At 39.4% G+C, this 15800-nt stretch overlaps 1 protein-coding gene across 3 annotated transcripts in view; it reads left to right on the top strand.

Annotated features, from left to right (window-relative positions):
- LOC136864326 (A disintegrin and metalloproteinase with thrombospondin motifs 4) overlaps nucleotides 1–15800 on the top strand; it is a 644921-nt gene that overhangs the window by 326637 nt on the left and 302484 nt on the right. For all 3 annotated transcript variants that reach the window (XM_067141158.2, XM_067141157.2, XM_067141159.2), the window contains exons 5-6: nucleotides 1954–2082; nucleotides 2897–3056. In XM_067141158.2, coding sequence (XP_066997259.2) covers nucleotides 1954–2082; nucleotides 2897–3056 — 289 coding nt within the window. The remainder of the gene's footprint in view (nucleotides 1–1953; nucleotides 2083–2896; nucleotides 3057–15800) is intronic.

Below are 15800 nucleotides of genomic sequence, written 5' to 3'. Positions count from 1 at the left end.
ATTCCTGATGGATTTCCTGAATTCATAGTCTGTTATTGTATATTTTATCATGGATCTGGTGCCTTTACCCTCCCATGTGTAGCAGTGAATAGCCTTAAGTTTGAATCCCATACTAGAACAGAAGTCCAGTAAATGCTTCCCATTCCTATTAGCTTCAATATCTTCTCCACCTTTTCCCATCATCTTCTCATATCCTTCAGCTCTATTTCCAAATCTCGCACTGAAATCGCCCATTAGCACAATCCTATCCTTGCTGTTGACCCTGACTAGGATGTCACTCAATGCTTCATAACTTGTCAACTTCCTCCTCATCTGCACCCTCACATGGTGAATAGACTGAGACAATTCTCGTCCTAATTCTTCCATTTGCCAAATCTACCCATAGCATTCACTCATTTACGTACATAACAGAAACTATGTTGCATGCAATATTATTCCTGATGAACAGTCCTACATCACACTCTGCCTTCCCTTTCTAACAACCATCAAGAACCCTTTATAATCTCGTATCTCTTTCTTGTTATCTCCCGTATCATTAACTCCTAACACATCCAGACACATCCTCTTTGCTGACTCAGCCAGTTCTGTTCTTCCATACACTCCATTAATATTGGTACCTTCCCATCCAATTCCATTTCATTTGCCAAGTTGTTTCCAAAGAGTCCCTCGCTTGTCAAATGGAAGTGGGACTCTGTTACTCCCATAAGTTTAAGGCTTGCTTAAAATATTCTGAGCTCAGTAAATTCTGTGAAGCAGGATCCTACCCTACTTACACGTAACCCCAATTAAGATCGTTCCTCTAATGTGTTAGTGACCACTGGTGGATTGATGGTTCTACCTGCCTGAGCACTAGGAGGCCCAGACTCAGAATATGTCCAAAAAGACCACTACTATTCCATAGCAACAGGTATCCTTACTCTTGGAGCCCCCTACCAAGCCACTCAGCCACTGCCCATGGTCCATGAACTAGAACATGACTACAGTAACCCACACCAGTATACATAAATAAAAAACATTAAAACACAAATATAAAAATAGGCATTTTGCTTGGCACTCCCAGAGTAAAATACATTTTCGAAAATAGTTCTTCATGCTTAAGATGTTTCTTGCCTATGATATAGACATTGTATTGCGATTCTGGCAATATCATCAGCATTATGCTTTCCTGACCTTAAAATGGGATGGGTTCCTTGTAAGATAGTTGTAGAATAGTACTTAATTACTGTATATCACAAAGCACTTTGCAGAAAATTATCTTCAGTATCAACACAAGAGACTTATTTTGCAGAATGTAATTTTTATTGACACATTCTTTGCAATAAAACATTAGATACCAGTTGTTTTAGAGTGCTGTAGTCAAAATATTTTAACTCTTCCAGTGAGATTGCTTGTGGTGGCGTTTGCTGCATATGTCAGATTTTTGAACAAAATAAGGAAATGCTATATTGGCACATACGGCAGATGCCTTTGTATTGTGTGTCATGTGACTCTGTAAGACCACTTTATTCTGGATGTGGGGTATTTATGTTTACCCCAGAAAGCAGACATTTCATCTGCACTGAACATATAACTTACACTGATGATATAACTGAAACTGAATAATATTGTGTCTATTGAAGTAGGAATATTCATCAGGATTTTTTTATAAAAGTTGTTTAATGAATGCAAAAAAAGAAATATGTTCCAAAATTTTTTTAGTCCATAATTCCAATGAGTATTTTAGTGCCTTCATTGAAGAAGCCAGGTACATGTACATTGGACTGTTTCTCAATCCCTTGACCTGTTTTGTAACTTCGTATTATCTCTGGTGCAGGTTCAAATTTTTACTTTATACAGATATGATACAAATATACTTGCAGGAAAATGTGGGGTTGGCTAAGTAGTCATTTATCAGGCAAATTTATGACAGATTTGTGTGCTGTTTTCTATATTACTTAAATCTCTTGTCAATAGGTAATGCACCTATGGCATAACTATACTACAAGAGAATCGGAGCCATTACATGCCACAGCCTGTTTCTACACAGGAAAAGTCTCTGGAGAGCCTCAGTCTTCAGTAGCAGTGAACCTTTGCCATGGAATGGTAAGTTGACCTCAGCAACATATACTGCATTCTTCAGGTCTTTAGATATCTTACTCCTAGTTCATATATTTACCTTCATCAAACAAGGGTTTACTCCAATTTGGTCGACCATTACAAAGTTCATTGAGAAATTTCTGCATTTATCACAGACAGGAACAGTTTTCGAAGGCTACTCATAAAAAGATGGATTCACTTATTATATACTGCTTATATACTGCTTACTCCTGGTTCATACATTTACTTTCATCAAACAAGGGTTTACACTAATTTGGTTGACCATTACAGTGTTTATTGAGAAACTTCTGCATTTATCACAGACAGGAACAGTTTTTGAAGGCTGCTCATAAAAAGATGGATTCACTTATTATATACTTCTAAATTTGACAGGTCATTTTATTCTTTTTCATTTTTATGTTTGTGACACCGTAGGTGCCTAAGACAGTTTTGAGGTTGGTGTTGAGGATGAACGGCTTTCAAGAGACTTTTACAGCTACGTTCAAATGCCTGCCATAACTGCCTTTTTGGACCCTGGACTTTCCCTACCCCCTTCTTGACCCTGACCTAGCTGGGTTAATGTTTACTCAATTTTGGAACTACATATTTCTGTTCCCTTCCTTTCGACAAAGACTTGAGAACTGTTTGAAAAGAATGGCAGAAAGAGTCTCGCTTCTCACCGAACACACTTTAGTGTTTAATCTCTGCATTTAAGTATGCACAGATCACTATTCTTCGTGGGAAAAATTGATTTGTACAAGAAGTTGTTTGTAGTTTTGCATTGTTCAGGATAAAATAATATTTTATTTTTTTCTTTCAGACTGGACATATACGGACATCATCAGGAAATTACTTCATAGAGCCAATGGAGAAAGTGTCTGATCATACGAAATCAGTAGTTCATGCAATGTATATTGTACCAACACGTATGACAACAAATAACACGGCAGGCTATGAATCTCACCGTTGTGGATTTACTGGTGAGTACTAATTCTCTTTTAACTGACACCTGGAAATGATGCAAAATAGTGTGTGGTTACAAATAAAACCCTGTCTGTTTTATCACTTTTATTTCAGGATGACCCAATAAATGCACACACACAATTTCATTCAACCATGAATGACCAGACTCCACTCACTGTTGGCTGTTCTCTTCACAGTCGGTGGCCAGTTAGATGGTATACCTCGACGGGTGATAATCCTTATTGACAGGCTCACCTTACTTTCACTTGTTCTCACAAGTCAGTCACGCCATACAGCAGCTGTGTACAGAACTCAAAGGTGCACGATGACTGTCCCTTGGTTTGACTCCAGAGGAAGTCCAGTAATTCACGCAGTCAAATACAGTGAGCAACTTAATACTGACAGCCAAACAGCAACATTCCAGCACTGAAATATTCCATACTACAACTACAGTTAACACTGCTCCAATTCTACTCATATCACTATTTTGCACACAGAGTCCAAAGCAGTCTACAGTCCACGGTAGCATGCACACACACGCACAGTGTACTCACAGTATCCCATTCCATATGCGACAATACTCTGACTCCAATGGGACACCAACAGCAGGCAACACTACTACAGGGGCCAATGACCTGCGATGTTAGGCCCTTTTAAACTAAAAACATCATCATCATCATCAACACTAATACAACCGAGCTCGATAGCTGCAGTCGCTTAAGTGTGGCCAGTATCCAGTATCGACAGTCCGACAGAACAACAACTCCTCATTCAGACTCCGCTGGCAACAGCCAACACCCGCTTTTGCCCCAGCCCAGCAACCAAACTCCAGCACTCACCCCAAGACACTGATAGCCTCCTTTTTATAGCTCACGTGATGAGTACTGGAATATTTGCGATACCGCTAGAGAAGGAACATTCTCGTTGCATCTCCCAGAAATGCACGAGGAAACCAGCCCTCTAGGCTAGCTGGGAGCTCCCTGGTCATCTGACTCACTAGTCCGTTCCAGGAAGTACCAAAATGGGCTACCATAGGGCTTGCACATAGTATTAACAACTATGAAGACTTAAGTTTACAGTACATTAAAACTACTATTTCACATTAATCATGGATTCTCTAATTTATCAAAATTATATCTGAGTGGAATATTCTCATAAAATATAATTTCAAGAACTTTTGTTAGGGATGATGGAAGTACAAAATTCTCACAAATTACAATAACAGAGAAAATGTAGAAAACCTTGTGTCTAACAACAATGGAATATTTCAAAATTTGTGAGTGATATTAACTTCAGGCTCTATGCTTAGACTGGGCGAGTTGGCCGTGTGGTTAGGGATACGTGGCTGTGAGCTTGCATCCGGGAGATCGTGGGTTCGAATCCCACTGTCGGCAGCCCTGAAGGTGGTTTTCCGTGGTTTCCCATTTTCACACCAGGCAATTGCTGGGGCTGTACCTAAATTAAGGCCACGGCCACTTCCATCCAACTCCTAGGCCTTTCCTATCCCATCGTCGCTGTAAGACCTATCTGTGTTGGTGTGAAGTAAAGCCACTAGCAAAAAAAGGAAAGAAATCTATGCTTAGAACAAAGCTCCATCAAAATGCTGTCCATCAGGTATACAAATTACACAGTGAAACTTGGGCGATTTGAATCAGAATAGTCCAGAAAAAATCATCCATATGAACCAAGAATTTTAATTATATGTTATGTATTGTAGGTCCACACTGATATGATTTGCTAAGGTCCGTAGAATATCAAAATGTATCAGTAATACTTAATAATCTTTTATCTTGATATACAAAAACACTTGCATGACCCCATAGGGCTAGTCGACAGGAGTAGTCTATGTGCCAGCACCGGGTTTCTGTCTCTTCCTTCCTACCATCATATATCATGTCATTCATTCAGTTTTTCATTAACTCCTCTGAGGAGAATGCCATCAGGAAGGGCATCCAGTCATAAAAACTGGCTACAAAGATTCATCTCACTTCATACTTAATCCTATACAGAAACAGGACTAGGGTTGGACACACATACAAAAACACTTTCATAATATGTAGAGGAATTTGGATAATTGGACCACTGGTTCAAGACACCTGCTGGTTATTATGACTACATGTATAAGAACTAATCTAATTAAATATACAATTGTGGTCAGTGTGCCACTTAATTGATCCAAAATTTACATTATATTATTACTTAATGTTTGACTGGATGTGCTTTATGTAACACTGTTAAACAATAGGATTCATATGTTTGTTGAAATTTTCCATCAGCAGCATACTGTGAGAACACTGAAATATTTAATTATGACCTTGCATCCTGTTCCATTCACCATCCTTTTACTTTTTAGAAAAAGCACAAAGCTGTAATATTTCATTATTCTTAGACTGTATACTTTGCCAACACATTACAAAAATCTAATGGCAATGTTTGGATGATACCCGCCATCTTCATAGACTGGTAAAGGAACATAAATGATGAAGTGCACCAGAATGATAGATCAGTTATACTGTTTCTGGACAGTTCTACTACACACTCTTGCATAGATTGCCTCTGTGACATTCAGTTAGACTTCTTGCTGTTCAATATCACGTCCTTAATTCAACCGATAGATATGGGTGCCATGAAGAACCTTAAGCTCACATGTGACTCTAAACTGCCGAAAGCTATCAAAGACAATCTCCTGATGTCATTGTCTAGAGCAGGGATGGCGAACCTATGCCACGCGTGTCACTAGGTGACACGCGAACACGATTTCGGTGGCACACCACATGCACATATTAACGTTTTTATGTACGTCTTGTACTATATATTATACATATTCATGCATGGTATAGTTACAGTGTTTCAGGTTTAAGAAATATATGCTGAAAATCTAAATTCTAGTTCCATTCGGACATGCATTATGGCAACAGTTCAACACTGATAGGTCCGGAAGTCAAGTGAGATAAATGGCAGATGCGTCCGATGAACCATTCGCTCACCCACTTGGCTTGTGTGTGGTTGCCAGCATCGCGTAATTATTTGTAGTGTGTAACTGTTTATTGTTTCGAATTTTGTAAGACAAATAGTTGCCAAGAGATTATCTCAACTTCGAGATTTGGAGAAACTATCACACTTTATTTCAAAACCTCATATTGCACAAATGAATGCTATTAAGGCTAATTTTTTGAGTTGTTAGATATTGACAGTTTAGAAATGGAGTTGACTGAATTTCAAGAAATCAGTACATCGATGAACAAATCCCTACAACTTGGTGAAGAATTGGTGAAAATTATGTGTGCTGTTGATGATAAATATTCTTTCCAGAAGACAAAGAACTTAATACTTGAACAGCGGAACAGCCTCCCACAGATGTTTTCGGCCATGAAGAATCTTGCTACAGGGTTAGTTACTTTGTTTGGTTCATCATACGCCTGCGAACAGCTATTTTATGCAATGAACGTGTGAAGTCAACTGTTAGAAACCGTCCTAGTTCAGAACAAAGTGCTTCTTGTGTGTTATTGAAGACAACAAGTTAAGACCCTAACATAAATTAATGACATGGCTACTAAGATTCAGCAACAAGTTTCACACTAAAGTTGAGAACGACACTGCACTTAAAAGTCCTTCGGCATATTAGTATTTTTGATTTCTATATCCAATAATACTCAACGACGAAGTGTGTTACAATGGACGCTTTTTATATTTAAACAAAAATAATGTTAGGTATTCCTAAAACTTACATGTTAAAAAATGTATTTGTGCAGTATTGGCAAAATATGACCACAGAACATGCAATGAAATGTATTATTTTACGGTATATGTGTAATAACATGTAATGAAACATAATTTGGAATTACGGATGGAAGTCGGTGATAGGTTTGGGTGGGGGGTTGTAGCCATTCCAAAGGAAAATAACAAGTGGCACAGTATACAGTTGAGAAAAATAAACCAGACATAAAATGGCACACTAGTTGGAAAAGGTTCGCCATCCCTGGTCTAGAGCAAAGGTGACTGCGAAAAAAAGGTGGTCCATTTTGCAACAACAACAACAACAACATTGATTTTACTTCTGGCTAACTACTCTTTACACCGAGTGAGTTGGCCGTGTGGTTAGGGTTGCACAGCTGTGAGCTAGCATTTGGGAGATAGTGGGTTCAAACCCCACTGCTGGCAACCCTGAAGATGGTTTTCGGTGGTTTGCCGTTTTTACACCCGGCAAATGCAGTACCTTAATTAGGGACACAGACGTTTCCTTCCCTATCCCATCACCGCCATAAGATGTGTCTGTGTAGATGTGATGTAAAGCAAATTGAAAAAATAATCAGAACCTATTCTTTATGGTTTTTGTAGACACCGAGGTGCCAGAATTATGTTCCATGGAATTTTTTTTACTTGCTGGTAAGCACAAACCTGATGTATTAATAACAATAAGAAGCACGCGAATGAGTATTGAGTTTAATGGGTTCACTCTTTGCTATATTCAGATAGTGTTTTTTGTCTATTTTTACACTTTAGAATGAGGTAATGATCACAGACATCATTGCACAGTATGCAAATAACAAACCAGATGTATTTGAGCCTCCTTAAATACTACTGGACTGAGGTAGGATTAAACCCACCAACTTATCTTAAGACCAGCACACTACCTTCTGAGCTACTCCGCCTGGCATCTGTTTTACAGGCAATGTAATATGTAGCAGACCATTGGCAGCTCAGTAGTTTAGGGGTAGCACAACTACCTATTACCCAGAGACCCTGGATTGTCCGAGGATTTTGGATGTTACCAGGCTGACTTTTTAAAATTTGTTGTATGCGTTGAATATATTGTATGCCTGAAGGATTCTCAGAGATAAGTAAGACATTCTGTGTTTCTTATCGGTGCATATTTTTATTCATATTGTTACCTTTGATTAATAATGTTTCACACATACTTTTCATACAAGAAATTCTCTACAGTATAGTTAATTATATTACAATTTAATGAATTGCCCATAAGTTTTTCTTTTATGCACCAAGGAGTAGTGCATGGTTTATAGAGCCAATGAGTCATTATCCTGAATGCACTGTATTCATTCTGAAGATAAAATAGCTTTTTTTTTACAGTTACATGAAAAATTTGTAAAATTTAGTCTGCTTATTTAAATTTAGTTGTTTGCATGCATTTAAATTACTCAAATATATGTATGCAGTAACTCGGTGACAAATAAGACAATGAATGAAGGTGTCTTTCATATTTTAAAAGTACTTTAGAGCATTCAGATTGTTGTACATGTTTACCTGAATCTCCAACATGGGTTATTTTGTTGATAATAGCTGAAAAGTCCATCATTTGTAACCTTTCTACAAAGCCATGTTATCTGAAATCAATCAATCAATCAATCAATCAATCAATCAATCAATCAATCAATCAATCAATCAATCAATCAATCACCACTGATCTGCATTCAGGTCAGTCGCCCAGGTGGCAGATTCCCTATATGTTGTTTATCTGGTCCTTTCTTAAATTATTGCAAAGAATTTGGAAATTTACTGAAAATCTTTCTTGGTAAATTATTCCAGTCACTAACTCCTCTTCCTATAAACTAATATTTGCTCCAATTTGTCCCCATGAATTCCAACTTTATCTTCATATTGTGATCAGTGGCATATGTTGGGATCAAGACGTGGGCTACCACTAGACTTAGGTTACCCCTTTTCGATTGTTGGTTTAGTGAACGCCAAACCTTAATTTTGAGCTGCAGCCAATAGCTAAGTGAGAAGCCTGCTGTGTTGTCAAGGCTGCTTCATAAGCTAATGCCCTGGGCCCTGCTACTGTCAATACTCAACACCTGATCGGTAGAGATGGTAGCCTAAGGTTTAGCAAATTAAAGTCCGGCTATGTTGCTAAATGGATATAATGCTTGCATTTGGCCCGATGGCCCCGGTTCAGTTCACAGAATTAAACCCCTCATATTCTTAATTCCCCTGGCTTGAGGACTCTTCGCTATTCATTTTATCTACATTACGTCACCACAAAGCCTATATAGATGCCATGCGTTATTATTATTATTATTATTATTATTATTATTATTATTATTATTATTATTATTATTATTACTGTTGTTGTTGTTGTTACTTTATTATTATTATTATTATTATTATTATTATTATTATTAAAATGTTGAATTTTACAGCATTACCAGCAGTTGTACCCATCATTCACTGGTTTCTTAGCTTCCTCAGGAGATCAGTGGTGGTGTCCAACCCATGATCACGGCTCGATTCCAACCAACAAAAGAGAACACTAAACTTGGAGTATTGCATTTCTTTTGAGCACATCTACCGGTAGCTTTAAAAAGAAAACTATATTACTGCTATAACAGCAGCCCTGCATTGTCATCCTACAAGCCTGTAGATGTAAACGGGAGTGAAATATCAGAACTCTGTCATCTATATAATTCAGAAGTATGAGGTGAGGAAATATATATGAAGAGGAATGCATGGTTGATAGGAGTGGCAATCTGACGGACCGAAGCCTAACAATCTATCCCCACGGTCCCCGCACCTATCTGGCATACAGCAGCAAGTCGCATGAGAAGGGTCAAGGGGAGAATAACGCAGAACGTGGGCTGTGAGATCATTCTCCGACGCCTTGCTCTCAGAAATATGTGCGACGTTTCTTCTCATTGCTTTCAAGCTGTGTAAATGGAATAATGTGTCAGATGCTTACGTTATAACGTGCTTTAGATTTCCGTTGTTCTCATTTGAAGTTTGGGCTTCACCAACAGCCTTGATAGCCCTCAGTATACGCCACAGATTGTGATCCTTCCTACTTACACCACTGAAACGTATTTGTCTACTAATGTCTTTCCACACCATCCTTCCACTGTCAGCTCAGAACATACCACTTATAATACCAATATAAATGGTCCATTATTGGACATTATAAATTTTCTAGCTAACTCATTCCTGGTTGCCAGCATTTTGCCCCCGTGTGCTAAGTTGGGCTCATCAGTTGGTACTTAGCACACCCACCAAGATGCATGACCAGTGCCTACCATAGAGGCCACTGCATAGGCTACTTAGAGCCACCGGCAGTGCCAATGCACTATGGTCAAGCAGGCGTCAATTTTTGGTAATAAGACAAAGTCTTTTCAGTTCTTTATTCATATCATTTATATTGAAGAAAACATAAAGGCCCAGTAATACTGCCTTGAGGATTTCCCCTCTTAATGAATACAGGATCAGACAATGCTTCATCTACTCCAATTCTCTGAGTTCTCTTATCTAAAAGTTTATACACCCATTCAGTCACTCTTTTATCTAGTACAATTGCACTCATTTTTGCCAGTAGTCTCCCAAGATCTACCCTGTCAAATGTCTTAGATTGGTAAATTGCTATACAGTCAATTTCACGTCCTGAATCTAGGATATCTGCTGTACTTTGTTGGAATTCTGCAAGTTGAGCTTCAGTGGAATAACATTTCCTAAACATGAACTTCCTTCTATTGAACCAGTTATTAAATTTGCAAACATGTCTAATATAATCAGAAATAATGCTTTCCCACAGCTTACATGTAACACATGTCAAACTGAATGGCCTGTAATTTTTGCTTTTACTCCTGCCTTTTTCTCATGAGCATTTCCTTCACTTTTATTCACATGGCCCATTGTCTCAGTTGAATCATCACAGGTGATCAGGTGAAGGGATTTTGAGGTTGGTGGGTAGGGGAAAAAGCCCATACATGCTCATCCATCAGTTCAACACTTTCACACCTTTAGTTGCTTACCCTAACATCCTATCATCAACAAACCATTCAATGTCAACTTCATAAAAAACCAAGCCCCATATTCATTAATGCATTTCACTATCCCACCACCCATTCAACCAACCTCATACCCTCACACTCCATCATCGAGCAATCATGCTCTATCAACTTGTTCATTGCAAAACCATGTCCACTCACAATCACTCACTCCACCTTATGCCACATAACAGGAATCATCCTGAATTTGCAGTAAAATCTTATAACATCACTCTCCATTACAGCCAAGAGGCTGTAACCTCATTCCTCAAAACGTCACTTTCTTTTACCTAAATCCCTCTTCCTTAATGTCTCCTTGAATCTACTCGCATCTCCCAGCCAGAGAGAGGGTGTTACCCTTGGAGATGCTCACTTCCCCATCAGGAAAACATTTCATGATGATGATGATGATGCAGCTTTGAGCTCCCGAGATACCAACAACTCTCCACGTTAAATAACCAAGGAAGGGCACGGACTAACAATATTTTTTCTGGTGGGAAGGGGGGGGGGGGGGGGGGGGAAGTCTGCCACCTTCGCATCACGATGAACACTAGCTAAATCACCTCTGACATGCTGTTGATTCTAAGAAGAGAAAGAGTGGGGAATGTCAGCCTATCCCCGTGCTCAGCATGTTACCAGACAGATAAGGTGATAAAGTACAATAGTGGTGTAATAAGGTTGCAAGGGCCAGAGCAAAACCACATAGGCAGAAATGGAAAACTGCCTGCAAATAAACCATGACAATTTTGTGTATAGCACATGCAAGGATGTAAGCTGGATGTTCCAGGCATGTTAGTGAGGAGTGTGTATCAGGCACAATACATGTCCATTTCCTGCAGTGTTTGTTCGGTTAGGGGGAGCAGCCGTCTTGGCACTGTGGGATTCAGTGTTGTCTGGGCTGCAGAGCTACAGGACAAATCTCATGGTCCAGCAGTCAGTGTTTCCTTGTGCCAAGTCTCCATTGGGGAAGAAAGGGAGTACTGCCAGTCAAGCCTGTGGAATACAGGGGGTATCTTCTTCTTCTTCCTTTGGCGTCCTGACATTGCAGTGGTGCACACTCATGTCACTGTAATATAAATGTATAACAAAAATAGAAGGGAAACATGCAAAATAATGAGCATATGCAGGGTTATTCACCTAAGATGTTACACGGAAATAATATCTAAACCATTAAAGATATCAGTATTCTGTTTTTATATTCGTAAATGATACCCTGGGGCTTGTAGAATAATATGCTATGTATTCTCATGGGGTGATTAAAAACTGAGATATTGATCCTAACTCCATATTTTTAAACAGAACAGCACAAATACATACAGCTGGCCTAAAAGTTCAACTGCGTACAAGTTCAAATATGTAAGTATTTTCAAAATCGGACAATTACTTTTTGAGATATCAATAAGAACAGCATGCACACTTTTGCATGCTACATCAGACAATGTGCTGTCGGGCAAGGACATACTGATGCGCAAGCAGTTTCTTGGGTGTGATTCCAATCACAGAATGGATACCAGGCATGTAAGCATATTGTACACATGTGATGAGTTTGCAGGACAGGGAGGGTTGATGTTTTTAAAAGGAATAAAATAATTACTTTGACTTCAGATGAACATAAAGAAAGCTATAATTGTCACCGGTTTGAGTGTACAGTACATACTAATACCATGTGTTTATCATTATATTATTTTTAGGCTGAAGATGTCTCACAAGGAACAGATGAAATATGTCCCTTTTTCAAATAAAGTTAAAAGGAATAACACTGTATTGTATTGTAAAGGTGGAGTCACTCAATTAGTAAGACCACCTATCTTGTTGATGGTGTAGCAGTGTGAGCTTTTTGTCTAGGATTACCCTTAGTTATTTAGGTTTGTCATGGCACTCTATTTGTTAGTTAAATAGTGTCAGGGGTTTTATATTAGCTGGCCTATGCGTGCATCTGTTTTTTCTGCATAAACATCACTGCATAGCACTTGTCAAAATTGCCCTTTATGTGCCATTTCATTAGGCATGGTTCAAGAGAGAGCGAGAGAGAGAGAGAGAGAGAGAGAGAGAGAGAGAGAGAGAGAGAGTGTGTGAGAGAGTGTGTGTGTGTGTGTGTGTGTGTGTGTGTGTGTGGAGGCACGTTGTAGTGAGTTCCGCTATCAACATGTCGTTCGCATAGATAATAAATAGGATTGGGTTGATCGGTGAGTCTTATGCTACACCCACTCTGATCATATGTGTACTCCATAGTGTATTGTGTACATCTACTTGGAATTCACAGCCTTCCAGATATGATTTAGTAAGTCTTATGTATCCAGGATGAAACTATCTATCAGTTTTGCCAACAGGCCCTTGTGCCATACTTTATTGAAGGCCTTTTGGATATCTAGGAAGACTGTACCCATGTTCCTTCACTTGTTAAAGCTGAGGGTTATATTTTTCAGGAAACACACAAGCAGTTGTGTCGAGGACTGTCCATTTGGAAATCCAAAATATTCATTTTGTATTATATCCCTTTCCTTAATGTGTGCTATGAGCCTTTTCATCAATATTTTCTCGAAAACCTTCCTGATGGTGTCTAGAAGGCTTATTGATCTGTAGTTGTTAGGATTTGATTTGTCCTTTCCTGGTTTCCCGAATACCAGTGTTTTCATTCGTCTGCATTGTTCAGAGTAGTAATATATCCTGAACACGGCATTGTAATTGTTTGTGATTATCATGAGGGATTTCCTGTTTAGTTTGTTTAGGACAGCATTCTGAAGTTCATCAGGGCCTATTATGCATTCACTTTCTGGATATTAGTCCTCTTAATCTCTGGTCTGGGTGCTTTGATGAGAAATGCCTTGAGCCTTGATCTCTATTCACCTGGTCAATTCTGGATCCAATGTTTCTTCATTTGAGGTGAAAGCTGCATTGAGTGCATCAGCAATGACCTCAGCCTTCTCACGGGTCTTGCGGACGAGTTTGATGTGCGGTTAGGGTTGTGCAGCTGTGAGCTTGCATCCGGGAAATAGTGGTTTCAAACCCCACTGTCGGCAGCCCTGAAAATGGTTTTCCATGGTTTCCCATTTTCACACCAGGCTGTACCGTAATTAAGGCCACAACCACTTCGTTCACATTCCTGGGCCTTTCCAATCCCGTTGTTACCATAAGACCTATCTGTATAGGTGTAACATAAAACAAATTGAGGAAACTGAGGATGAGATCTTCTAATGTTCTTAGCTCTTTGTTCTATTTGCTGGACCTGTGTTATTGTAGTGTTGTTTGTATTTCTGTGTTCAACTGGTTCTTCATTTCCCTGCTGAAATTGTAGTGATAAAGAGCCCAGCTGTGCCTCTGCCTATCTTGCCTTCGAATAACTTCTTTTATTGCATCCGGGATTTTGACGGTTTGCTCTTAGATGTAAAAATACCTGTGTTCACAATAAGTAGCCTACATCTTCTTTCTTTTTCTTCAGCATTTGTCCCTCCTGCTGGCAGGGTCTGCTATATGGATTTGTTGCCTCCATTTAGATCTGTCCTGGGCCATGTCAGGGTGGAGATTGCCGCTCTTCAAATCTTTGTGAAGGGTATCGGCCCATCACTGTTTGGTCATCCTTTAGGTCTCCTATCAGCGACTTCTAACATGTAACCTGTCTTCACGATAGTGTCGGCGTCTGCACTTAGTACATGTCCAAACCATCGCAGACTCTTGTGCATTTGTTCTTGAACTGGTGCAAAATGCCAAATCCCTCTCTGTTGGATTCAATGGAGATGCGATCCATTTTAGTGATGCCAGCTGTTTATCTCGGTATCTTAGTCTCCATGACTCCCAGTCGACGCACTGTCTCAGTCTTAGTCGGCCAACATTCACAACCATACAGTACAACAGGTCGGTTGACAGTACGATAGAATTTTGATTTGAGATTATCGTTCATCCTCCGGTCGCAAGTAATGCTGGTGTTGTTCTCCATTTTGTCCAGGCTGCGGATATCCTTGCATTGACCTCTTCAACAAGTTGACTATCATCAGTGATCGTGGAGCCAAGATACTTGAATTTTGTCACTCGCGGCAGGTCCGCACCATCTACCTAGATGGTTCCGATTGCAGTAAGTAGCCTACGTATTAAATATAAATCAAATAAGTTGCTTTATGCATCGATACAGATAGACCTTATGGCGACAATGGGATAGGAAAGGTCAAGGAGAGGGAAGGAAGCGGTTGTGGCCCTAATTAAGGTACAACACCAGCATTTCCCTGGTGTGAAAATGAGACACCACGGAAAACCATCTTAAAGGCTGCTGACGGTAGGATTTGAACCCACCAACCCCTGAATGCAAGCTCATAGCTATGCAACCCCAACCGCTTTGCCAACTTGCTCGGTCATCTTTGAAAATATGTTTCTTCTATCAGCAGAGGATTTTTTAAATAGTCATATTTCGTATAGGCTACCCGAGATGTACAGTAGCCCTCTGGTTTTGATTCAACATCTTTTTATTTAAGCTACTGCATCAGTTGGATCACTTACTCACTGTCCATGTACACCGGTGATTTGGTATTTCAATTATTGAAGTCTTGTGCAATGATACGACATAGGAACTGAGAAAATACTGAGCGGTTCTTCCCAGTATAAAACAGACAATTTTGAATGGTCATGAACATGGCTCATAGTCATAGGGTAGGCCAGAAAGTTGAGTTGAATTAATTGTGAAATGTCAACTAAGTTATAATACTGGTTCATTAAAGTAATAAATAGAGTAAACTTAGCCTACCTATTTACTAGCTAGGTACTTTGGAATTATGTTTTGACTACCTTTTTAACACTGCAAATAAATCCATCTATTATCTAAAATTCCCTGTAAGAAGAGGACACTGAATGCAAGTGGGTATTGTTTTCAAATGAGCTGAGAGCGGGCTCTGTATGTCTCGCTGTAGCGGAAGTTCGGCTCTCAGCTAATGTCCAGTGTGCTGATAATGAACTGTGTGTGTATCATGTCTCACTGAACTGTGAGTGCGCCACTCATCTCTG

The sequence above is a fragment of the Anabrus simplex genome, chromosome 2 (assembly GCF_040414725.1).
Source record: "Anabrus simplex isolate iqAnaSimp1 chromosome 2, ASM4041472v1, whole genome shotgun sequence".
NCBI lineage: Eukaryota > Metazoa > Arthropoda > Insecta > Orthoptera > Tettigoniidae > Anabrus > Anabrus simplex.
The sequence above is the reverse complement of the archived record's forward strand: the minus strand, read 5'-3'. Positions and strand labels throughout refer to the sequence as shown.